The sequence below is a fragment of the Symphalangus syndactylus genome, chromosome 22 (assembly GCF_028878055.3).
Source record: "Symphalangus syndactylus isolate Jambi chromosome 22, NHGRI_mSymSyn1-v2.1_pri, whole genome shotgun sequence".
In the NCBI taxonomy this organism is placed as follows: Eukaryota; Metazoa; Chordata; class Mammalia; order Primates; family Hylobatidae; genus Symphalangus; species Symphalangus syndactylus.
In genome coordinates this window covers 34,208,466-34,231,752 of record NC_072444.2, presented here as the reverse complement: position 1 = coordinate 34,231,752, position 23,287 = coordinate 34,208,466, and the positions used below count along the sequence as shown (strand labels likewise).

The window sequence follows — 23,287 nt, the reverse complement described above, 5'->3', positions numbered from 1 at the left end:
TATGTGTGTGTGTGTGCGCCTGTATGCGTGTACTTGTGTGTGTGCACTTGTGTACGTGTGTGTGCACTTGAGTACGTGTGCGTGCCTGTGTCTGTGTCCCTCTGTGTGCGTGCCCATGTGTCTGTACGAGTGTGTGCGTGTGCCTGTGTGTCCCAGTGTGTGTGTGTGCGCCCATGTGTCTGTGTACCAGTGTGTGCGCTTGTGTACATGTGTGTGCCCATGTGTCTGTGTGTACCAGTGTGTGCGTGCGTGCATGCGTGCCCATGTGTGTCTATGTATGCATCTGCGTGCATGTGCCCAGGAATGCTCATGCCTGCTCAGACGTCCTCAGCTGGGCCACCTGTCCCCACCCTGCTCCGCTGCCCTGACTCCCAGAGTGCCCGCATTGGCTGAGCACTGCTCTGTGCCACGTGAGCCCTGGGCCCTGGGGTGACTGTGGGGAAAAACCCTGACAGGAGTGCCTCTGCCCCTCCCTGCCCAGTAGGAACGGTGCTCAACCAGTCCCCTGGCAGCCCTCCGAGGCAGGTAAGTGCATCCCTATCTGCAGGTGAGGGACAGAGGTGCTGAGGGGCAAAATAACTTGCCCAGGTCTCACGGTCATGCCCCCCACCACCATGCCTGGGGGCAGGCCTTGGCGAGGGGCATGCTGCCAGTCAGTTAGCAGCAGAGCCAAGACGGGACAGAGCTCAGGGTGCGGCCCTCAGTGCTTAGGACCAGCTGCTCCTCCCCTTGATGCTGGCTTCCCACAGGAGGTGCTGCTGTGTGCTGCTCAGACCCAGAAGGGGGGTCAGGGCATGCAGAGTCCAGGCGGGAAGCCGAGGCCCGAGGAACGGTAGTCGGGGGCCAGAGCTTTCTCCTGGGGTGGAGGTCAGGCTGCAGACACTGCTAGCCCTGTCCCACCACAGCCCGGCTTCTCAGTTGGGTCTCCCACCAGCTGTGACACCCCTGGGTGGTGCCAACAGGTATTACGAGGCAGACTCTGTAACCTGCTTGGGATGCTCAAGCCCCAGGGTAGAATTCAGGCCCAAGGGGTGATTGGGGAAGGGGGGTCTGACGTCCTTGAGAGCTGCTGGGCCCGTCTCTGCACCCCTGACATGGAGTGACCTCGGTCAGAGGGTGGGCTGAGAACTCTCTCATCGTCCAAGGTGGAGGCTGGATAGGCCTCCCTGTTCACACTGTGCTAAAGTAAATAGCAGTTCCTGAGCCCCTCCTGCATGCAGAGTCCCTCTGTATGCAGAGCCCCTCCTGTGTGCAGAGCCCCTCCTGTGTGCGGAGTCCCGTCTGTGTGCAAAGCCCTTCCTGTGTGCAGAGCCCCTCCTGTGTGCAGAGCCCCTCCTGTGTGCAGAGTCCCCTTTGTATGCAGAGCCCCTCCTGTGTGCAGAGCCCCTCCTGTGTGCAGAGCCCCTCCTGTGTGCAGAGTCCCCTCTGTGTGCAAAGCCCTTCCTGTGTGCAGTCCCTCCTGTGTGCCAAGTTCCCTCTGTGTGCAGAGCCCTTCCTGTGTGCAGTCCCTCCTGTGTGCTGAGCCCCCCAGTATGTGGAGCCTCCCCTGGGCTTGAAGTACTCCCATTTGCTGAGGTCAGGACATCAGACCCCCCCGTCCCTAATCACCCCTTGGGCCTGAATTCTACTTGGGGGCCTGAGCATCCCAAGTGGGTTAGAGTCTGCCTTAAGTAACACCTGTTGGCACCACCCAGGGGTGTCACAGCCAGTGAGATACCCAGATGAGAAGCTGGGCTGCGGTGGGACAGGGCTTGCAGCCTCTACAGCCTGACCTCCAAATGAGCATCCCCTGTGTGCAGAGCCCAGAAGGGCTTCGCATCTGCACAGCAACTCTGTGATTTTGGATTATGATGATCAAGTCCGTTGTACAGATGAGGAAACTGAGGCTTCACAAGGTGAGGGGACTGGCCTGCCCAGGTGTGCTCCTGGGGCCCTCACGGGGGTCAGCCTTTCAGCTCCTACTCTGCAGCAACTCCCCAGGCTCCAGGTTCTTGAGGCTGGGAACACAGACACCTGCTCTTTCCGTGCCTGTAGAGACAGACTGCCCAGTCTCCTGTGGCATTTCAGTGGTGCGCTGAGGTGCAGAGCTGGGGTGCAGAGTCTGGGAGCAGCTTGAACCTGCAGGGGTCCCCCAGGAGCCTGTTTCCTTCTGAGAGGCCCCAGGGCAGGCACTGAGTGGCTTGGTGAAAGCGGAAGGTCCTGGCCAAGGCTGGGCTCTGCCCTTGTCTTTCTCACTCAGAGACTGTTGGACACACCCCACTCCTCTCTGAGCCTCAGCTTATGGGTCTATAAAATGGGCTTTCCCTGCCAAGCTCATCTTGGTCTTGGGAGGCCTGGCTCCAGGTTGCTGGAAGTGAGACAAACCCTGAGGATGGCGGGAAAGAGCTGGGGCACTGCACAGTAGTGCCCACCCCCTCTATACCCAGTTAGCCCCAGCCCGGGAGACTCTGTGCTGGGGCTGGCCACCTGCTGTCTGATCCTCACCTGTAATATGGCTTGTGGGCCCAAACAGGTGTCCCAGTCCCTGCACTGCACACTGCACCTGGCCAGGGGCACCAAGTCAGGGGGCAGTGCCCTCTACCCATCTCCCGATCTCACACCAACCTGGCCACACGGGGACCCGTGGGGTCTGCACAGGGAAGGCAGGCCTAAGGCCTTGTGTGAGAGCACTATAGGTGGGCTGGGCTGGGCGGTGGAGGTAGCATTTCTCATCTGACTAAGGTAAGGCTCCATCCCTCCACTGGGACCTGTGGCTGGTCTCCCCTCCGCAGCCCTGACCCAAGAACCTCAGGGGGAAAGGCCTTTGCTGGAGAATTGGGGGTGCACCAGGCCCACCGAGCTGAAGCCCTTTGGTGCCCTGCCTTGGGCCTGGGTTCTCCAGGGCTGCTGGGGTGGGGCTGACACCTGAGAGGCCACTGGGGCCCCCACTGAGACAGTAGCCCACACCCCTGTGCAGGGCACACCAGCTGCTCCTAGGGCACCTGGGCATCTGTGGAGATGAGGTGGGTGTTCCTGAAGCCGAGGGGGCTCCTGTAGCCCATGAGGGCACCCCCCACAGACTGCAGCCTTCCCAAGTCCCAGACCAGGCTTGAGGCCCCAGCTTTGTGCACCATTCCAGGCCCCACCTTCTCCAAGGGACTGGAGTCCACACTCCAGAGGGCATGGGCACAACCTCAGGCTCCCCCTGCCCAGCTTTCCCGGCCTCAGTTTCCCTAGTGTAAAACCAGGCTGCTGTGGAGGCCATGGGGACACCTGCGGGGTTGGCTCCCCCGGCGCGCAGGGGTGGGCGGTGGGAAAGCCCGCGGCCCGCGGTCTCACGGGCGCGGGGATTAGGGGCCGTCCGGGCCCACGTGGCCGCGCGCCCCGCCCCGCCCGTCTCCCCCCACCCCCCGTGCGCCCCGGGGCAGGGCCGGGTCGCCGTCCCAAGCTGGTTAAAAACCCCGCGGTGTCAGAGAGCAGCTCGTTCCCAACCTCTGAAAGGCAGACAAGCCCTTTATTGCTCTATTATAACGCGGAGCCAGATGGTCTTTTGGGAGTTGCCCCCCCGCGCCCCCTGCCGCCGCCCTCATTCATTCAGAGTCAGACCCCGGCACTAATGCCGCGGGGGGGCCCAGGCACGCTTCCCTCGCCGCCCGCCCGCGCAGTGTGGGAACCGCCGGCGAGCGCGAACCCACAGCCCGGCGGAGGGAGGGGCTTGGAAACCCGCGCATCGGAGAGCTGGGGAGGGGTGGGGAGGGCTGCGTCCCAGCTCGCCTGGGCCGGGAGGGCTCTCGAGTTAGGGGCTAAGGGAATGCTCAGGAGGCTCGTCCCCAGCCCCACAATCCCTGGTTCTTAGAGGCTGGGGAGGCGGGAGCAGGGAGGAATCCCAGGGTCCCCAGCTGTGGGACCTCGGGCAGGGCACTTAACCCTACCTGTGCCTCAGTTTCCTGATCTGTTAAATGGGACAGTGATAGGGCCCCCTCACTAGGTTTTGGGAGGATCAGACACGTTAATATTTGTAAAACTTTTAGAAAAGGGGTGAGCGTCCGGGCCTCTCACTGATTTTGTACCATCCCCCACTCCTACCCAAGAGTGTTTTTTACCTTTTTTTTTTTTTTTTTTTTTTTGAGACAGGTTCTCCCTATGTTGCCCAGGCTGGTCTTGAACCCCAGGGCTCAAACGATCCTCCTGCCTTGGCCTCCTGAGTAGCTGGGATTACAAGTCGGCCAGTCTCAGCACCGGCTGAAACAAATAAATAGAGAAGAAGGATGTTTCACTACATGTGAAAAAGATGAAATTCAAGTTTCAGCGTCCATAAATAACATTGTACGGAGACACAGCCGGGCGTCGCATCTGCTGCTATCCAGGAGGGCCACCTCCTGGCGCTACGCCAGTGGCGTGGGAGGACAGACGTCTGGCCACGTGACCTGCAGTGGTTACTGCTGGGCCCTCTCCATAAGCACTGGCCCCACCCGCAGTGAAGGACTACTTGTGCCAGGCAAAGCCTCCCACGATCGCTGTCCTCACCGCCCCCGGGGGGTGCCCCATTCCTCTCACTTCTGGGGCTGATGTGGGAGCCTCAGGAGGGGACTGAGTGTGCACTTGGGTGTGGCCACACCGTCCTGAGGCTTGCCCATTGGACAGGGTGGCAAACTGAGGCCCATGGAAACCCAGGGCCCAGCTGCCAGGTAGAGGCCGAGGCCAGAGAGAACCCTGGGCTAGGGCCGGTGGGCAGCCTCACCCACCCAGGTCTGGCTCCTGCTTTGCTCATGTGGCCCTCATGCTGGCCACAAGCACCTCCTCAGGTCCCTGCCCCAGGGCACGCGCACAGGTCTGCCGTTCCACCGCTGGGAAAGACCTACTTTGCACTGAAAAAGCGTCCCAGCTCCCCTCCCGGCTAGACGGGTAGCTCCACATGACTGACTGGGGTCCTGGGCTGACTTTTTGCCTTTTTCCCCAGCTGATTATTGAGGGGGTGGCCTGGCTGATCTTTGGGGCTCCACAAACAGACACAAGGTGGGGTCAACAGGTCTTCCGTGGGGGGCAGAGTCCAGGGGGAGCAGCAGCCTGGGGCAGCGCTGAGGGCTTTGTGGGATGGCAGCTTGCTTGCTTTTGAAGCAGATTAGGCCCTGTGAGGGGCTGGGGTCTGGGCCATACTGCTGGGGGGCGGGGGCGGGGCTCTGCTTGTTGTCAGTTACCTGGGAAGCCCTGGGTGGGGTCCGGCAGCTCTGGGACTCTCTGTCTGGAAGTCCATTCTCTTGTCCCACTGGCCTGCAGGTATTTGGCCCTTCCTGTGGCCCTGGCCTTGTTGCACTGCCCATGTGCCAGCACCCCCTATCTGGTGCTCTAGCTCTGCGAGCACTATCTGGCCAGGGTTGGGGGACCCTCTGTCTATGAGCCTCTGTCATCCACGTGTGGGGGGACCAGGAAGATCACAAATGTGGGGCTCAAGCCCCAGGCCCCACATCTCTGAGCCTTGGATCCCAGCCCTTCCCTTGATGTGCCCCCCACCCTGTGTCCCCTACCCCAACTCTTACAGGGGATGCTGGCCTTTATCAGCACTCTATTTGGGGTGTGGTACCAAGTGGGGCTCCCATCCCTACCACCACCCCCATTACGATGGGCCAGCTGTCTCAGGCAGGGGCTTCCAGCCCAGTGTGGGGACCCTCGGCAGTGACCAGCAGGGGAGGACCCATGCCTGGGGCACCCCCACAGCCATGGATGGGATTCTCACAGTGCACAGTGGATACGGCACCCCTGTCACAGATGGAGGGAAGGGAGGGGGAGGTCTGGCCAGCTTAGGCAGAGGAGAGGTCAGGCTGCCAGCCCAGCAGGGCAGGAACCACCCTTTTTCATTAAGTGAGCTCTGCGTGCCGGGTACAGGGCCGAGAGTTCTGCTGGTCCCTCGGTGAGGGAGGAGGAAAGGGAGGGGGCTCTGGGAGTCTGCACTTCCTCTTCTAGTTGCCCCCTAGGTCTGGCAGAGACCTTCAGCCTCTTGTCCCCATCCCCAGGACTGAGATGCATCCTGGCTTCTACCAGGGGAGACTGGCTTCTGGAGGGCAGCCACCCTCTGGACTTGAAGGTGCCCAGGGCAGGTTCCAGAAGGTCCTGCTTCCCCCCCAACACCCCGACCCAGCCCCTGGAGCCGCTGGGAATGTGTTCAGCCTTCTGCTCAGTAGCCCTCAGCCCACTGGGCTCCAGCCCCATCAGGCAGCTCCCTCACCCTGGAGCCACCCTCAGCAGAGTGGCAGCCACCCTCAGCCCTCCCTTGCCTGTGGCTCCTGCGTGAGGTGGGGGAGGGGGAGCCCGGCACTGGTTGCCTGTGTCAGGGCGCGGGGCTGGCACCGAGGCTGTGTGCTGCCCCAGGCACCCGCCTACCTCCCCTGCCTGGAGGGGCATTTGGGCTGGAGCCCGCTCCGGGTGGGTTCCCACATCCACCCCCCTCTGCGGACATTCATCCTGCACAAAAGGCGCGTGCGCGGCAACAAACTCATTCGCCACGGGCTGCCTGGGCTTTGTGTGCTGAGCTCCGGCCTCAGAGGCCATCTGGGGAGCAGTCGTCCCAGCGGGCGGCAGGGCCCCCTCCAGGCTGCCTTTGAGGCACGGGAAGCAGCCGAGGCTCCCTGAGCAACCGCGCTGGAAACCGCACACATCTGGCCTGTCCAGTGCCTTCCAGTTCCCACAGTCTCCTGGCTGTCCCCTCCACACTCTGGCCCTGGCATGGCACTAGGTGCCAGGAGGGGACCAAGGCGGGCACCTGCCTCCCTGCCCTAACCCTGATGCAGGCTGTGTGCACACGGCCCAGTGGGGAGGGCTGTGGGCACAGGGTTCAAATCCGGGGAGTGCCCCTCAGTAGGCGGGCCCTCTGGGGCTCAGCTTCCTCATCTGTGCAATGGAGCTGATAACGGTCCCACCCAAGGCCTGTGCTGAGGATGGAGAGTGGATGAGCGCCAGGCATGTGCAGTGGCCTCGGCAGGCAGACCCCTGCCCCAGGCACTGCCCGGCTCTGCTTCTGCTCGCCTTCATTCAGTTTCCTGGGTGGGCGACCCCTGCCCGTGTTCCAGGCTTCCTGGAAACTGGCTGGGGGTCAGGGAAAGGCCAGCTGGCTGCAGGCAGCTATGCTTAGAGCTGGGCCCACCCCTGCTCGGTGCGGGTGGGGCAGCTGTGGTCCTGCCCCACTCTCAGGACTCTGAGCAGCTTCTGCCTGGCCTGTATGCAGTAGGTGCTGAGTAAGTGAGCACTTGCCTCGAGGCCTCAGCCCTGAGCACCTCCAAGTCTGATCTCAGCCCTGGACCTGGCTTGGGTCTGCCCAGCTGTGGGTGCAGCCATGTGGCCTGGGGTTGAGGGGGCGTTACTCAGCAAGCCCTTCTGCTGAGCACACCCTTCCCCACGGGGCCAGAGGCCAGGACAACAGTGAGCCGGGGCTCCCAGACAGCCTGCCTGGCGTGGTGGGCATTTCTGAGTCTGGGCAGTTGGACGTGGTAGGGGGCATGGAGCGGGGTGTCCGAGGGGTCTTTCCACTCAGGAGACCCTTCCTGGCCAAGCGACTTCTGGGGCCACAGCTCAGCAGACAGGGCCTCTGCAGAGGCGTCCCTGCCCCCAACATGCTGGGGGCATCCTTGAGAGGGTGTCCTGCAGACCCAGAGATAATCCAGGCTGTGAGAGGCTGAGAGAGGCTGTGAGAGGCTGGCCCGAGGACTTTCCCACAGCCCCGCAGAAAGGGCCGGCAGCCAGCTGCTCACCCACAAAAGGCTCCCGGCCATTCATGGCCTCAGGCAGGCGGGGCTGTTGGAGCGGCAGCCACAGCCTACCTGGCCACCCCCAGCAGGACTTTCATGACAGGGAGGCACCTCCCTTCTGGCCATGGGGGCGGGAGGTCTCCAGGGCATAGGGGTAGTCTTGTGCAGCCACCCAGGCCAGCTGCCACCCCCTCTCTTTTGGCCCGAGACTGGCACCCTTCCTGGGCCTGTCATTTATCATGGGTGCCTGGATAAAGGATGGTTCAGGAGGACCCTGCAGGCACCCACTGCTGTGCCTGGCGCCGTGCCTCCACCGTCAGACTACCCATTGCTCGCCCCCACACACTGGCCGTGAGTCCCCTGGGCTGGCACCTTCCTTGCTTCCAAGTCTGGCCTGCACGCCTCTCACACCCTTTGCAACCATTCTCCTGCCCACCCAGCAGCCCACCCTGTCAGTGCAGGGGGCAGGAGAGGGAGCTGGTGGGGCAGTGAGCTGGGCAAGGCCTCCTCCCTGGACCTCAGTCTCCTCGTCTGAGGTGTGGGACAGCACTGCTGCCTCCCAAGGCTGATGGAAAGACCCCCAAGGGCGGCTGGTTAACAAATACCAGGTTTGGAGAAGCTGGGGTGTGGGGCTGCTGCCTGGAATTAACTGCCCAGAGCACCTCCAAGGATGACCTTTTAATATGAGAGCCAGCCCAGCGGAGGGAAGAGGAGTCAGGGGCTTCCTGGGGGAGGTGGCCGCTGGCCTGGATTATCAGAAAGTGCAGGAGGAGGGTGGGGGCTTCCTGGAGCAGTGGCCCTGGCCACCCTGTGCAGTGGCTGCAGCTCAGCCCCTTCCCTGGCCTTTCTGTCTCCCTGTTGCTTTCACAGCTGGAGCTGCCTCAGAGGCCCCTGTCCTCACCCCTGAGAAGGCCAGGCCCGGGCAGGTGCCTGGGCTGGGGCTGCTCCTGGCCAGGCGGGAAGACTGTCAGTTGGAGGAAAGGTCAGGTGGCCAGAAAGCTGGGGACAGGGAGGGAGCAAGTTTGAGGGAGGGACTTAGGGGCAGGCGCCTCCTCCCGGTCAGGCCCCACGTGTCCCCCAGCCACGCCTACCCACATCGCCCTGTTGGAGGCTGGGGTGGGGGGGGGTGGGGGAGTTGGGGGGGGCGCGGGGGAGTTGTGGGGGTCGCATCCCTATCCCGGCCCAGCCCGGAGCTAAGGGGCGGGGCACATGCGTCTTCCGGCCCTGGCCGCCAATTGGCTGCCGGGCGTGGGAAAGCGTGCACCACTGCCTGGAGCCCATAAAGGCGCCTCCACCACCTGCGCCGCCGCCGCCTCCCGGCCGCCCTCCGCCCCGCGCGCTCGGTGAGGCCGGTGCTCCACAGTGAAGAGCGTGGCGGTGCGGCGGCAGCGCAGGGCGCTCGTGCGGGGCCGGGCAGGGGCTGGTGGGCGCTCCTTGCCACCTTTCTGCTCTCCCTGCTGTCCGAGAAGTTCGTGCGGTGCCAGCCCAGCTCCCAGCTGGGGACAGAACAGGAAACGTCCCCGGCGAGCCTGGCGGGAGTGGCGGCAGGGGTGTCTGTCGCCTGAGCTGGGCAGGACGCGCGTCCTGCCGGCCTCCCACTCCGCAGGCCTCACCAGCCACCTCACTCCCGCAGCCCAGGCCGCCGAGAGCGCAGCGGATGGACCTCAGGGAAGGTCTGGCACGCCGCCTCCGGGAAGCCTTCCGGCCTTCTCCCTGCACCCAGTACTGGGGAGTCTCAGGCCACGGTGAATGAAGAGCGACGGGCCGGAGAGACCTCGCCCTCTGCCCAGGAGCAGCGCCCAGCAACCCCGCCCACAGGGGACCCGGTGGACGCCCTGGCCACTTTGCCAGGCCCCCCATCTCCCAGCGAACCAGAGGGGGTTTCCGTTCCCCTCCTGCTTGGTGCCTAGCGCCAGGGCGGGGCGGGGGCTGAGCAGCCCCTCCCTTGGACGGAGCGGCCAGTCTACATATTGGAGGAGGGGCTCTGGGGAAAGGGTGTTGTTAGGAAGGCGGTTTGAGGCAGCGGGAGGTGGGGATGCGCCCGACGGGGAGGGGCAGGTGTGTGGGGAGGGCATGGGCAGCACCTCCCCAGCCAGGCCCCGCAGCTGGACCCCGGCTCCGTCCAGCCTGGGAAAGGACTCCACGGTTTATGCTGAAGTGGCGGTGGGGTGGCTGAACGATACGCAATGGAAGGGCATGGCCCTGTGCTAATTGCCCCGGGGTGTGGGGCTGTGGAGGCACTGCGGGGGGGTTGTGCTGTGTCAGTTGGGCAATGGCGGCCAACTGTGGCGTGCAGACCTTGGAGTTGCCCCTCCATGGAGCTTTAATAAAGGCACTGGCCCTGCAATTTCTGCCTGAGTTTCTGGCCCACAGCTTGGCCGACTGCAGCCCCCGAGATCGGAGGCTTCTACTCAGGACATGGGCAGGGAGCTCGGGGCTCCCTGGGCTGGGGCCCTGCCCCGCTGGCCTCTACCCTGACCCCTGCTGGAAGGCCCCCTCAGGGCTGCTCTGAGCCGGAGACAGCTCCCTCCTGCCCACAGCAATCTGGGGGAGCCCCGGTTTGTCCAGTGCCCCCGTGAGCCCTGCTGTGTACCAGCCACCTGTGGGAGTGTCCGCCAGTCCCCTCCCAATAGCCCGGGAGGCAGAGCGACATGACTCCATTTTAGAGATGAGCAAACGGCGGCTCCTGCCCTCTGGGACCATGACAAGGACACAGGAAGTGAGAGTAGGCTGAGGCCCTGCAGCAGTGGGGGCTGGCCTTGGATCGTGATCCGCCCCGACCATGGCTGCCCAACCCCCACGGGCTCACCTGGCCCCTCATTGAACCATGTATTACCCGAATAATTTATTCTAGTGTCTGGGCCCAGCCCAGTGTCCCTCACTGACAACCAGACCATGGAGGGCAGCCCTTGTGTTTTCCCAGGGGGAGGGGAGGGAGGAGGGGGTGAATTCTTAAAGGGCTGCAGTGAGTGTGGCCCCAAATGCACACCCAGGGTTAGGCACGCAGGTGATGGCACAGGGAGCCCAGGTTCTGGGAAGCAGCACCTGCGGCCTGGGAGGCAGGGCCTGGATTTTGCTGCCCCCTGGTGGCTTGCGGCCTGTCCAGGCAAAAGGCCTGGACCTGCAGCCCCTGTGGCTCAGAGGAAGAGGCAGAGGTCTGAGGTCTCCCACCAGGAAGTCTCAGCTCCCAGGGCAAACTCAGAGGTGGAGGGTCCCTCGGCCCTCTCCCAGCTCCGGCAGGGCGGCCCCCCACGTCCTGGCCTGCTGCCAGGGGTTGAGGCCACAGCCCTGTACGGACCATGGAAGGCCCAGGCCTGGGTGGGTCTTTCCGCAGGATCCTGGAATGTTGCTTAGGGGAGGCTGAGACCAGACCGGCAGTCACCTGTCTGGGAAAGCACCAGGCCCTGGCCGGGCGCGGCAGATCACGCCTGTCATCCCAGCAGATTGGGAGGCTGAGGCGGGAGGATCACGAGGTCAGGAGATCGAGAACATCCTGGCTAACACGGTGAAACCCCGTCTCAACTAAAAATACAAAAAATTAGCCTGGCATGGTGGCGGGCGCCTGTAGTCCCAGCTACTGGGGAGGCTGAGGCAGGAGAATGGCGTGAACCCAGGAGGCGGAGCTTGCAGTGAGCCCAGATCGCGCCACTGCACTCCAGCCTGGGCGACAGAGCCAGACTCAACAACAACAACAACAACAACAAAAAGGAAAGCACCAGGCCCCGCGGAAGTCCCCATGCTGACAGTGACGTCCTGGCCACGTGGGCGGGTGTGGGGGAGGGACCGCAGGGAGGCAGAAGTCCTTGTTTTTTCCTGCAGTCGGCAGGGGCGGGACCTGAGCAGCCCCAAGCCGCGAGTCACTGCCACTGCTCCTTCTGTGCCTGGTGCAGCCCCAGCTCATGGGGGCTGGGCCGCCTCTGATCCCGTGCCCCCCACTTCACACTCGGGGTTCTGGCTTCCCCGCTGTGAGCCTGTCTCTCCTCCGTGGGACAGGCCAGCCTGGGCAGCCATCCTTGTGCCCACTGCCCAGCATATAGTGGGTGTGCCATAAATGTGGGCTGAACAGAGCCTGCCCCTGGGGGCCCCATAACTGCCAGGCGTACAGCAGGTGACTCATAAACGTGGGCTGAACAGAGCCTGCCCCTGGGCCCCCCGACTTCCAGACATAAAGTAGGTGCTTCATAAATGTGGGCCAAACAGAACCTACCCTGGGGGCCTCCACTTCCCTTTGATGGGGGCAGAGACCCTCTGCTGGGCAGCGGCCACCCAGTGCCTGGGACAGGTGCCCCCTTCTCCCACCCTGGCCTATCTCGGGGTGTCTGAGGGAGGGCGGGGCTGTGCCCCCCACTTCACACTCGAGGGTCTGGCTTCCCCACCTGTGAGCTTGTCTCTCCTCCATGGGAGGAGCCGCACCGTCGTTTTCACTTTCCATGATGACCATTCAGTGAGAGAAGATGACGGCGGCTCCTGCATTTAAAAAGGAACCATCTGCGTAGCTGCTGCAGGCAGGCCCCGCACTCGGGCAGTGAGGCTTTGGCCCTGAGAAGGCCCCGACCCCATGGGCTTGGCCCTGGCTGAGAGGGAGTTGGAGTCCCCCGCCTGGGGCAGCCCCTCTGCACCTGGGGTGGTGGAGCAGGAGCTTGGCTGCCAGCGGGGCTTTCCTCCCAGCTCTGGGAGCCACTTCGCTGCAAACGCTGTGACTGCAACCTCTGCCACCCAGGTTCAAGCGATTCTCCCGCCTCAGCCTCCCGAGTAGCTGGGATTACAAGGCAACCGACACCGTGCCCAGTTAATTTTTATATTCTTCCTAGAGATGGGGTTTCACCATGTTAGTCAGGATGGTCTCAAACTCCTGATCTCAGGTGATCTGCGCACACCTCTGCCTCCCAAAGTGCTGGGATTACAGGCGTGAGCCACCATGCCCGGCCTAGGTGACTTTTCATGGTGAGATAACGCAGAGGCATGGTGAGCAGCGTGGCAGAGGACCTGTGTGCAGGGCCCTGTCTCCCGCCGGGGACCCCTTCATCTGGGAAACCTCCACTGCAGGACAGGGATGCTATGTGTCACTGAAATGCCGCAGGAGACTGGGCAGTCTGTCTCCACAGGCACGGAAAGAGCAGCAGGACCCAGGGTCTCTCCAGGGCACCCGGCCTCCTCTGAGCCTCTTTACACCGTTTGGCTGCGTGCTTTCTTCTCTGTGGCAAAAGGTACATGATGTTTTATTGACCATTTCAGCCATTGGCAAGTGTGCAAATCAGTGGCTTTAGTCCATTCGCAATGCAGCTGGACCCCACCCTTTCCTGATTCCTGCAGGCCAGGGCTGAGGGCGGGGAGAGACCTGTGCAGCAGCCTGAGACCAGCTGTCCAATGGCAGAGCTCCCTTCTGGGAAAGCCATGGGTCTCCTGGGGCCCCATGCTGGAACCCCAGCAATGGTGGTGCACATGTCTCTCCATCTCACTTCCCATGCAAAAGCGACACAGGTGGGTACAAACCCAAACAATGCAGACGTGGAGGAGAGAGAAAGTGAAAGTGGTTTCCCAGCCCCTCCAAGCCACCCTCTGGGGACACCAGCCTGGCGTTCTTCAGACACAAGCACTCCCTGCAGCCAGGAAGAGGAGGAGGCAGCTGGGTCTTGGGGGCAGAGGGACCACCCTGTGAGGACAAAGGGAGCAGGTACCATCTGCAGGCCCAGGAGGGAACCAACCCCACCTGCCCCTGCGTCTTGGACTTCCAGCCCCCAGAACCATGACAACATTGCGTTTCCATTTCTTGAGCCCCCAAGTCTGTGGCCCTTTGCTTTGTTTTGACACCCCAGCAACATGAGCCCCTTCCCAACCCCTCCCCAGCCCTGGCCCCATCATCCTTGACCTCTCTCTCCCTGCAAGTTAGATCTGCCTGTCCCAGAATTTCACTCGAATCACAAAGTGTGGCGCCTCGGGGCCTGGCTCCCTTCACATGGCCTGATGTCTGCACGCTCATCCGGCATGCAGTGTGTGTCCACGGTTCATTTTGTGTTGCCACGTAACATCTCATTGTGTGGCCCTAGCCCAGTGTGTTAATCCGTTCACCTGCTGGTGGGCGTTGCAGTGGTTTCCAGCTCTTGGTGATCACAGAGAAAGTGAGTGTGAACTTCCGCACACACGTTTTGCTGAGGACAACTCCTTCTATTTCACTTGGTTACTAGGAGTGGAGTTGCCGGGTCCTAGGGAAGGTGTGTGTTTCTCTCTAAAAGAATTTGCCAAACCAATGTACAAAGTTGTACCATTTCAGGCTCCTGCCTGAAATCACGTCGTGATTGCCATTTTAGGGTCCACGTCTGACAATTCCACCGTGGCTGCCCTTCTGGGCCTGTTGCTGCTGACTCACCTTCCCACGGCCACCTTTCCCTGCGTCTGGGCATAGCAGCAATTTCTCATTGGATGTGGGCATTATGCTGTGACGGCTTTGATCACCTGGCATTTTTGTTGGGTTGGTTTTGGCCTTCCTTTAAAGGACGCTGTGCTGTGTTCTGGTGTGGAGTTCAGCTCCTTGCTGTTCACTTTGGTCTTCATGTGGCTGGTTCTGAAGCCTATTAGAGCAGGTCCAGCCCAGCCTTTCCTGCAGGAAGAGTCCAGCCCCACTCCCAGGACGGGCCCTGCTGGGTGGCTGCCGACAGCCCAGGATCCTCCAGGACTCTCCCCTTGGCGGTCGGAACTCCTGTCTCTCCCATCTGTGAGTTCCGGGGGCCGAGGGTCCACAGCCCCCTAGGGTCCCACCCACGCTGAAGAGTCCACCTTCTACATGCATGGCGCCCGACTCCAGAGGCCTCAGAGACCTTCAGGCAGCCTTCTGGAGCTTTCTGTCTGTGCAGTTCCCTCCTTTCCGGAGCTCTGTCTGCCAGGTCCCTCTGCAGATGCCTCCCTGAGCCCTGACCTCCTCCTCAGCCCCCAGGACTGCCCACCCTGCCTGGACGCCCACACCTGCTCGACCATCCTGAATGGGCCTCCACCCCAGGGCTGTGGTGACCCTGGTGCTGTAGCCTGCCTGCCCCCCCTGCTGGGGATCTGGCTCCATGGTGCCCTAGTGCTGAAAACAGTTCATCCTGAGTTTCAATCTCGAGCTTTCCTGGCAGGAGGGAAACTGCCGGCTGTGTTACTCCTGTGGCTTCCTGTGGCTGGCCACCCTGCCAACTCTCCTGCAGGTGAGGGTGGGCGCGATCCCCAAGGTCCTTTCCACCAGATGCCACTGAGTCCCCCAGGGGCCTGGGCTGGACCCGGGAGGGTCACCTGGCTGAAGTCAGGACCAGGAGGGGCAGGGGGCAGCCCTGGGCCAGGCGTCCGGCAGATGGGCTTGCTGGAGGTGGGGGTTCCTGGTGTGGAGCAGGCGGTGCCAGAGGGGGTGACCGGGACCTGCTCTGGGCAAGCATAGGCGGCGTGTGACAGACCACGTCCAGCAACAGGAAGGGGCCACGGGGGCACTGGTGCTGTCGCGTGGGTCACAAGGTTCCATGTGATGCCGGGAGCGAGGCTGTCACGAGGGAATCACTGGTGCCTGCCTTGGGGCTCCGGGGCTGTGGGCTGTCTCCATCCAGAGGTCTCCCCACCACCAGGCTCTGTGGGGCAGGGAAGCCCAGTGGGGTGCAGGGAGCCAGGAAGCTAGGGTGGGGTCAGGGCAGGGTCTACAGGGAGACCGGGCGAGGCTGGCAGCCTTCCCAGTCCGCTCAGCGTCTCTGCAGGGGGAGCAAGAGCGGCCCTTCCACCCCTCCCAGGGGACAGGTGGGGGGCGCATTGGGCTTTTCCCACCCCCTCACACAGGGACACTGGCCTGGTGAGCCTGTGACTGAAACTGGCCAGACCGCATTCTGGTGGTTTTATTCGGAAGGGAAGTTCACCCCATTCAGCAGAAGCTGAGATGGGAACAGGAAACCCACAGGGCCCCTTTATTCGGCAAAAATGTCAGTCAGCGCCATGGGGAGCAGCCGAGGGTCCCTGAGTGTGTGAGTGAGGTGGGGAAACACAGATGGATTTTGGGGCCTCCCCCTTCTACAGGAAACCCAGAGTGGACTGGAACGGTGCAGGGGGAGAACTCGCCCCTCCCATCTGGCGCCTCCTTCACACTGGCCCTTGCCCTTCCCCTCGGCTTTGCCTGGACAACTCCTGCCTCCCACAGGGCCCACCTGTGTCCCCCAGCGCCGCTTCACCCAGCAGGCCTGAGCCCCTCTCTGCTCCTAGACACCCCCTGCTGCCCACTCTCCTGCTACTCGGGTTCTGAGGCACAGCTTGTCATACCGAGGCGGTTTCTCTTTCTCTTTCTCCTTTGGCCGACAGCTGCAGCAATGGCGCTGAGTTTCTCTGCTGGAGTTCGTCCTGCTAGCTGGGTTCCTGAGCTGCCGGTCTGAGCCTGAGGGATGGAGCCTCCTGGAGGCTGGGGGCCTCCTCTCTGGAGATCCGCCCCCAAAACCGACGTCTTGAGGCTGGTGAGCCCCCGAGCCTCCTCCCTGTCTGCTCGCAGATCCCAGTTCTGACCCCAGGGCTTCCCAGAGATCTCTTCCCCATGTCCCTGTCCTGGCCGTGGCTGGCTCCTGCGTCCAGCCTGTCCCCTGCTGCCCAGGGCTCTCGGGTCAACCCAGACCCCCAGCACTGGGCTCACCACAGTGTGGTGAGCAGCAGAGCCACAGCCCTACCCAGCAGACCTCCTCCAGTGTGTGTCCCCCACTCACCACTCCATCCATGGGCAGCTGGTGAGCCTCCATTTGGCGAGATGTGGGCACTTCTGGGGACTGGGTGTCTCTGGGCGTCTCTGGGCGGGGCCCTGGAGCAGGTGACCCAACTCCCTGGCAGCCCTGACCTTGGTGACAGGTGATAAGATCAGTGTGCAGCAGGGGGCTGGATCTGGGTGGGCGGGGGTGGGGACACTCTCCGTGCTCATGCGGCACTCCTGCCTGTCCAGCCATTTCCCCATCAGGGGCCCCCGACTGCCCATCAGCCAGCCCAGGAACGAGGCCAGGGCAGAGCCACCCTCCCCGATGTGGCCCTGATCAGCCTGTCACCCACTGTCTGGCTTGTGAGCTCCTGGGGCCCATCCCCGGCTGCCCCTGCTGGCTCTTCAGGGGTCAGCAGGCCCAGCCTCGGCCAGCGAGGGGGCCGGCAGCTTGTCTGCCCAATGGGCTGAAGGCTCCCAGGTGTGGGATGTGGGGTCCCTGGAGAGGGCAGAGTGCCAGTTCCCAGGGCTCCACGCTGCCAGGCAGGGTCATCAGGGCTGGAGGAGGGGCAGTCCCCACCCGATCCCAGGCTCCAGCGGTCGGCAAGGTTGTTCCATGAGCCTGGCCTGGGGCCCACTTCTGTCCTCTCTACCAGGCACTGCCGCTCCTCCCCATTGCACAGAGGGAGACTCAGGCTGTGGGGCCAAGCCTGGCAGAGCCTACGGGGGCAGCCAGGGCATCTCCCAACACCTGTCCTGACCCCCTTAGGTGCTGTATCTCACCTTCCTGGGAGCCCCCTGCTATGCCCCAGCTCTGCCCTCCTGCAAAGAGGATGAGTACCCAGTGGGCTCCGAGTGCTGCCCCAAATGCAGTCCAGGTAGGTGCAGCCCTTTGGCAGGCTGGCTCCGTGGGCTGAGGGCAGACACTCTTGCCCCCTCCTGCCCCGGACACCCCTGTGTTCTCTGCTCCCACAGCCATGGGTGTGATGAGGCCCTGGGCCCAGGTGCGCAGACAGTGAGGGCAGGACCCCCAGGCCAGCAGCTTGGACTCTTCACCCTGGGGGACCCTCACAGCCACACTGCACAGGGGGTGGGTCTGAGGGACGTGGCTGGCCTACCGTGGCCGGAGACATGGGCTCAAGGGGCACATACCAGAGCTGGGCCAGGTGTCCCAGGAGGCCCCACGTGCTTCCAGAACTTTCTGATTTTCCCCAGAGCGGCTTTGCTCATGGCTGATGGGGCTGCTGTGTCCCCCGGGGAACCGCTCATGGGCCATTTGCGTCCCCTTAGCTGGTGTCTCCCTGCTTGGGCTCTGGGTGCAGGCGGAGTGATGGGTGGGCTCCCGAAGGGGCCTCCCGCAGACTTGAGAAGTTCCCACTCTCTGGGCGGCAGGTTACCGCGTGAAGCACGTCTGCGGGGAGCTGACGGGCACAGTGTGTGAACCCTGCCCTCCGGGGACCTACATTGCCCACCTCAATGGCCTGGGCAAGTGTCTGCAGTGCCAAATGTGTGACCCAGGTAAGAGGGCAACACAGCTGGCCCAGCCTCCACTCGGGCAGCCTGGATGCCCCCGCACCCTGCACCCTCTCTCCATGGCCACAGTGCCCCAGGAAGGCCCCGGCTGCCCCAGGCCAGGTCCCGACCCCATCTCCATGGGTGCACCCTGCAGGGGATGCCTTGAGGTCAGCCTCTGGCCCCCGTCCACCTCTGTCTCACCTCTCACTTTGTCACGTGGGCCGTCAGGTGGACTGTCCTGAGCTTGGCGACTGACCATCAGCCCTCGTCCTTGGCTCCTCTGGTGCCCTGGGGTGGGTGTCCAGGCCTCTCCTGTGCCCACGTCGCTAGCTGCAAAGTGGAGTGGGATGGTGCTGGGGCTCTCCGGCAGGCACTGGGGTCTGCTGCTTCCCCACAGGGCTTCTTGTCCCTTTCTCCTCCAGATATGGGTTCCCCCCCGTGACCTCAGGGGAAGAGGTCATCTGGAGGCTGGTGCCCACCTGAGTCCAGGCAGACAGAAAAGGGAGCCAGACCCGGAGGCATGCCTTCGAGTCACTGAGCACAGAGCCTGTCCATGCGGCCAATGGCTCTGTCCCCTCGGAGCCTCATGCCAGGCTCAGCACGGCCAGTGCTCCCTGGGGCCAGGCAGGACTGCACCTGCAGGACAGGGCTGACGGCACACCTGGGGTCAGGGCCTGAGCCTACAGGGAGGCACAGGGCAGGTGGGCTAGCCATGAACAGAGGAGGCAGCTAGAGTGCTTTGGGGGTTCATGCATGTAGGCTGGGATTTGGGGCTCACACCTCAACCTGCATGCCCAGTTCCATGCCCCGCCCCTCTTGTGAAAGCACCTGTCTGATTGGGCTGAGGATGTGGGGGCACAGGTGTGCAGGTGAGGCTGCCCTCAGGAGGGGCCCAGGCCCAGCTGGTACCCCTCCCTCCACCAGTACCTGAAGAAGTGGGGCTCTCACCCTACCTGCCTCTGCCATTGGAATGGCCTGGTTTGCACAGATGGGAAGCCCATTTGAGGGGTGGGTGTCCGGGTGGGCACGTGGGGCAAGGACTTGCCTGAGGGACCCTGCCCTGGAACTGACAGTGCAAGCTCGGTGTCCTGCCCATCTGGGCAGAAGGCTGGTTTCTCTCATCAACGAAACCCTCCCAGGACCCTCCTGAAGGCCCTTGTCCCACACGCAGCTCTGCCGTCCCTTGGTGTCCCTCCCGGCCTCAGGTCCTCCATGCCGGGTACCTCCGGGCACCTCGTTTGGCTGAGCCAGGGGTTCAGCCTGGCAGGGGGCCCTGGCAGCAGTCCTTGGCCTGTGTCCTGGCCTGTGGATGGTGTCCCGGCCTCCACGTACCCCTCTCAGCCCCTCCTCTTGGACCCCAGCCATGGGCCTGCGCGCGAGCCGGAACTGCTCCAGCACAGAGAACGCCGTGTGTGGCTGTAGCCCAGGCCACTTCTGCATCGTCCAGTACGGGGACCACTGCGCCGCGTGCCGCGCTTACGCCACCTCCAGCCCGGGCCAGAGGGTGCAGAAGGGAGGTAAGCAGTGGGTGGCGGACACCCCTCCCGTTTCCACCCTGGTCCCCAGTGCCCCACTGTCTGGAGCCCCAGGTCTCCTCGACGTCATGGCCTGCCCAGGGGCCCTGGTGAGACAGAACCTTGGCCAGCCCCAGGCCCACCCACTTTAGCCCTGTCCTGGAAGCAGCCCAGTGGGGAACAGGCGATGGAGGCAGGGGAGGGGGCAGGGGAGGGCCACCCCAGGTTGCTCCACCTCGGGGTTCTGGGACTCCCCAGTCCCCAGGTCTCACTCTCGGGCCCCAGGTCTGGAGCCTGGGTTTATGGGAGTGACCACGGTCAATGCCACTGTTCAAGCTAAGTCTAGGAGGAGTAAGTGTCCAGCCCAGGCCTGCACCTGGCCGGGCAGCCCCCACAACACTGCAGGATATGGACACAGAAGGACTCCCGGACTCATGAAATCCCAGCTACTCAAGGCCGGGACAGCCAGAGCCACCACCCCAGGCCTCACCTCCAAGACTCCGGACAGGGAGCCTGCCCCTCCCCCCCGCCCCCGGTCCGGTCCTCCCATCACCCGCAGAGCACCCAGGTCCAGAAGCTCACAGACAAGCAGTCCCTAGCCACCAGCCCCCTCCCGGCCTGGTGCCCTCAGCTCGCTCTGTCCGTCTCTCTCTTCTCAGGCATCGAGAGTCAGGACACCCTGTGTCAGAACTGCCCCCCGGGGAACTTCTCTCCCAATGGGACCCTGGAGGAATGTCAGCACCGGACCAAGTAAGTGAGCCTTGGGGAGGCCCAGCACTGTGCCCTGGGGAGGGGGCTCCATGTTGCTTCCCTGGGAGATGACCGTCTTCTCCAGCAGAAAGTCCTGAAGGCCCCACCCTGATGGGCACCCTGGTCACATGCCTGCGTCCAGGAGAGCCGCACGGCTGAAGCCTGTGTGCCCCAGATGACCCCTTCCATGGGCCCAGACAAAGCTTCATCAGATCTGAGCTTCCTGGAGGCTCAGGATGGGCCTTTCCAGAAGCAGGCCCAGAGGGAGGCTGCCTCAGAGCCCCGGCCCCTGGGAGTGTGGGTGTCCCTGAATGTCAGGGCCATGGGAGGGCCCCCTGGGCTTCAGGGGTTGGGGAAAGTGAGCACTCTTCTCTTTGTCTGCCTATGGGAGGACACCTTCAAATGCTGACCCTGGGCCCCTAACTGACCTGAGACTTCAGAGCTTCTTGGGAGGAGCTGGGGGTCCCCAGCAGAGCCTGGGATGGGGCAGGGGTGGCTGCCCCAGGGAGGGGGTGGTGGGGCCCCCCATCTTGCTCTGCCCTCCTTGTCCTCTGGCCCCAGCTCAGTCCTGTCTGTCTCCAGCTCTAACCATTTCCGTCCCGACACCGGCTCTCCCTCCACCTTCTGTCCTTGTCCGCCACTCGTCTCCCGTGCTCTGGGGTCTCTGCACTGCTGGCTGCCTCCCGCTTCTCTCCCCTCTCCCTCTGCCGTCCTGTCTTCTTTGCCCAGTCTCTCCTTGTTTCTCTTCTTCTCCTTCCTTCTCTCCACCTCCCCATAGCCGAGCTTGGAAAAGTCAGACAGACCTCTGAGGTCTCATCCTGGAGCTACCACCAGCCCAGCCTCCCTGGGACCTGTCTTCACTGCCTGGGGCCCTGGGAGCCAGGGATGCTCCCTGGGGCGGAGTGAACACTGGGCGCTGCACCTGCCTCTCCCACGTCCTCGGCCCCACTCCCGCAGGTGCAGCTGGCTGGTGACGAAGGCTGGACCTGGGACCAGCAGCTCCCACTGGGGATGGTGGTTTCTCTCAGGGAGCCTCATCGTCGTCATTGTTTGTTTCATACTTGGCCTAATCATACGTGTGAAAAGAAGAAAGCCAAGGGGTGAGCACACGGCAGCCCCATCAGGGCTCATGTCCCCAGCCGTCGCCTCTTGGAGCTCTGTCACCCCAAACCTGGGAGATGGCCCCAGAGCTTTTCCAGGATCTGCGGCTCCTCCCAGGGCAGCCACTGCAGGCTAGGGCAGGTGGGCTTTCTGCTGTGGCCGGAGCCCAGATGTCAGCTGGCCTCCCTGGGGGAAGGGAAGGTGGGTGGGACCACTGACCATGGAGCCCTCAGCCGCCCCTGCCCACGCACTCCATGGCTCTGTGCTCCTGCCTGCCCCCCGTGGGATATGGGGAGCAGGACAGGCTCTGCTCAGCTGGGAGAGGCTCTGGGCTCAGGGTCAACAGCCGCCCTGCTGGGGACAAGGCTTTGTCATCATTGAGGAGAGTAAGGCCATTCATTCATTCATTCCTCCACCTATCCGCCCTGGTCTGGGCACCTGTGCTGTGCCTGGCCTCCGGGGCATTGACCCAGCTGTGTGGACCCGGCTGTGGCCCTGGGAGCCCTGTGCACAGCCCCTGGGGACGCAGCTTCTAAGCATCGAGATCCGAAGGGAAAGTCAGCCCTATCCTCCAGCCAGGTGGCAGCAAAGCCACCTGATCCTCATCTGGGGCCTCCAATGCGGGGAGGTCTTGGGGCCTCAGGCTCTAGGGTAGGCTGGGCAGCAGCTTAGTCTCACCCAACTGGGCACCTGCTGGTGTGGTGGGCAGGGCCTCCCCACTGTGAAGCGCTTGTCCCCCTCCCATAGATGACGGTTGAATTAGGGTTAGTTATGCACTTAGGGGCCTCAGCTGGGGAGGTGGGCTGGGCGCCCCCAGTCCTATCACCCATGCTGGGCCTCCTGGGGGACAGGCTGGGCTAGCAGTACCAATACAGCTGGCCTCCTCTGCTCTCAGAGAGGGTCAGTCCCTTGGGGACGGTCTCCCAGGGAGAAGCAGGAGTTGGTGCCCCAGCCACCGCTGTGAGACCATTGTCATGAGCCTGTGTCCCCTGATCAGACGCTGCCCATCCCTGACCTGTGTGTCTGTGTATTGCAGGTGATGTAGTCAAGGTGATCGTCTCCGTCCAGGTATTGATCCTCCTCCCCTTCCCCCCCTGCCACTCTCCATCCCCCCTCCCCCCCCTCCCCCTGCCCTCCCCTCCCCCCCCTCCCCTCCCCCTCCCCTCCCCTCCCCCTCCCCTCCCCCCTCCCCTCCCCTCCCCCTCCCCGCTGGGGCTGGTGTTTCTGGTGTACATGGTGGGGGCTCCCAGCTCTCTGAGGGTCCTGAGTTCTTCAAGTACAGCCATGGTAGCTCAGGAGAGAACCCACCTCCTCAAATTGAAAGCAGTAAAATGGACCTGAGAACCTGGAGTCCCAGGGGCACCAGAGCAGACAGGGGTCTCCATGCTTCGTGTGCCCGCAGCGGAAAAGACAGGAGGCAGACGGTGAGGCCACAGTCATCGAAGCCCTGCAGGCCCCTCCAGACGTCACCACGGTGGCCGTGGAGGAGACAGTACCCGCATTCACGGGGAGGAGCCCAACCACTGACCCAGAGACTCCGCACCCCGACGCCAGAGATACCTGGAGCGACGGCTGCTGAAAGAGGCTGTCCGCCTGGAGGAGCCACCGCAGCCGGGAGGCTTGGGGGTTCCTCCCTGGGCTGGCTTCCATCTCCTCCAGTGGAGGGAGAGGTGGGGCCCCTGCTGGGGTGGAGCTGGGGACGCCGTGTGCCATTCCCATGGGCCAGTGAGTGCCTGGGGCCTCTGTTCTGCTGTGGCCTGAGCTTCCCAGAGTCCTGAGGAAGAGCACCAGTTGCCCATCGCTCACGGACCACACACCCAGCCCTCTTGGGCCAGCCCAGAGGGCCCTTCAGACCCCAGCTGTCTGCGCGTCTGACTACTGCGGCCTCAGCAGGACAGGCCCCGGGCACTGCCTCATGGCCAAGGCTGGGCTGGGTTGGCCACAGTGTGGTGTTAAGTGGATATCACATTTGAAGTGATTTTCTAAATTGGATTTGAGTTCGGCTCCTG

The 23,287-nt window shown here is 63.2% G+C and overlaps 2 protein-coding genes and 1 long non-coding RNA gene across 11 annotated transcripts; 2 read left to right on the top strand and 1 right to left on the bottom strand.

Annotated features, from left to right (window-relative positions):
• Positions 1-8,479: 8,479 nt before the first annotated feature.
• Positions 8,480-10,065, top strand: LOC134735583 (uncharacterized). Its single transcript, XR_010118802.1, has 2 exons — positions 8,480-8,700; positions 9,352-10,065. It is a non-coding gene; the product is annotated as an uncharacterized lncRNA (long non-coding RNA).
• Positions 10,066-12,500: 2,435 nt separating this feature from the next.
• On the bottom strand, positions 12,501-16,795 carry LOC129472199 (uncharacterized). Of its 7 annotated transcripts, none has more exons than XR_010118797.1 (3): positions 16,418-16,795; positions 15,987-16,098; positions 12,501-15,310 (listed from the first exon to the last, which is right to left on the bottom strand). XR_010118797.1 is itself a non-coding variant. In XM_063631187.1 (3 exons), the coding sequence occupies exons 1-3, from the start codon at positions 16,649-16,651 to the stop codon at positions 12,885-12,887; spliced, it is 375 nt and encodes a 124-aa protein (XP_063487257.1). In that variant the 5' UTR covers positions 16,652-16,794; the 3' UTR covers positions 12,501-12,884. The 7 variants fall into 7 exon arrangements, 4 of the variants coding, with proteins under 4 accessions (XP_063487257.1, XP_063487255.1, XP_063487254.1 ...); XR_010118795.1 differs by having other exon boundaries at positions 15,987-16,137; positions 16,418-16,775; XM_063631187.1 differs by having other exon boundaries at positions 12,501-12,913; positions 16,418-16,794.
• Positions 16,037-23,275, top strand: TNFRSF14 (TNF receptor superfamily member 14). 3 transcript variants are annotated; one of them, XM_063631183.1, is made up of 9 exons: positions 16,134-16,174; positions 17,168-17,276; positions 17,374-17,402; positions 17,791-17,916; positions 19,275-19,430; positions 20,087-20,177; positions 21,135-21,277; positions 22,315-22,346; positions 22,681-23,275. In XM_063631183.1, the coding sequence occupies exons 2-9, from the start codon at positions 17,266-17,268 to the stop codon at positions 22,855-22,857; spliced, it is 765 nt and encodes a 254-aa protein (XP_063487253.1). In that variant the 5' UTR covers positions 16,134-16,174; positions 17,168-17,265; the 3' UTR covers positions 22,858-23,275. The 3 variants fall into 3 exon arrangements, with proteins under 3 accessions (XP_055117553.1, XP_063487253.1, XP_063487252.1); XM_063631182.1 differs by having other exon boundaries at positions 17,374-17,564; XM_055261578.2 differs by lacking the exon at positions 17,374-17,402 and having other exon boundaries at positions 16,037-16,174.
• Positions 23,276-23,287: the final 12 nt, after the last annotated feature.

Bases quoted from the DNA above. Each gene is read 5' to 3' on its own strand.
- LOC129472199 (XM_063631184.1), bottom strand. From the start codon at position 16,651: ATGGCTGGACAGGCAGGAGTGCCGCATGAGCACGGAGAGTGTCCCCAC. The intron at 16,138-16,417 runs GTGAGTGGGGGA...GCGGATCTCCAG, and splicing joins AGCTGCCCATGGATGGAGTG to AGAGGAGGCCCCCAGCCTCC. The intron at 13,372-15,986 runs GTATGACAAGCT...TTGTCCTCACAG, and splicing joins GAGAAAGAGAAACCGCCTCG to GGTGGTCCCTCTGCCCCCAA.
- TNFRSF14 (XM_063631182.1), top strand. The intron at 17,917-19,274 runs GTAAGAGGGCAA...CTTGGACCCCAG, and splicing joins GTGCCAAATGTGTGACCCAG to CCATGGGCCTGCGCGCGAGC. The intron at 19,431-20,086 runs GTAAGCAGTGGG...CTCTCTTCTCAG, and splicing joins CCAGAGGGTGCAGAAGGGAG to GCATCGAGAGTCAGGACACC.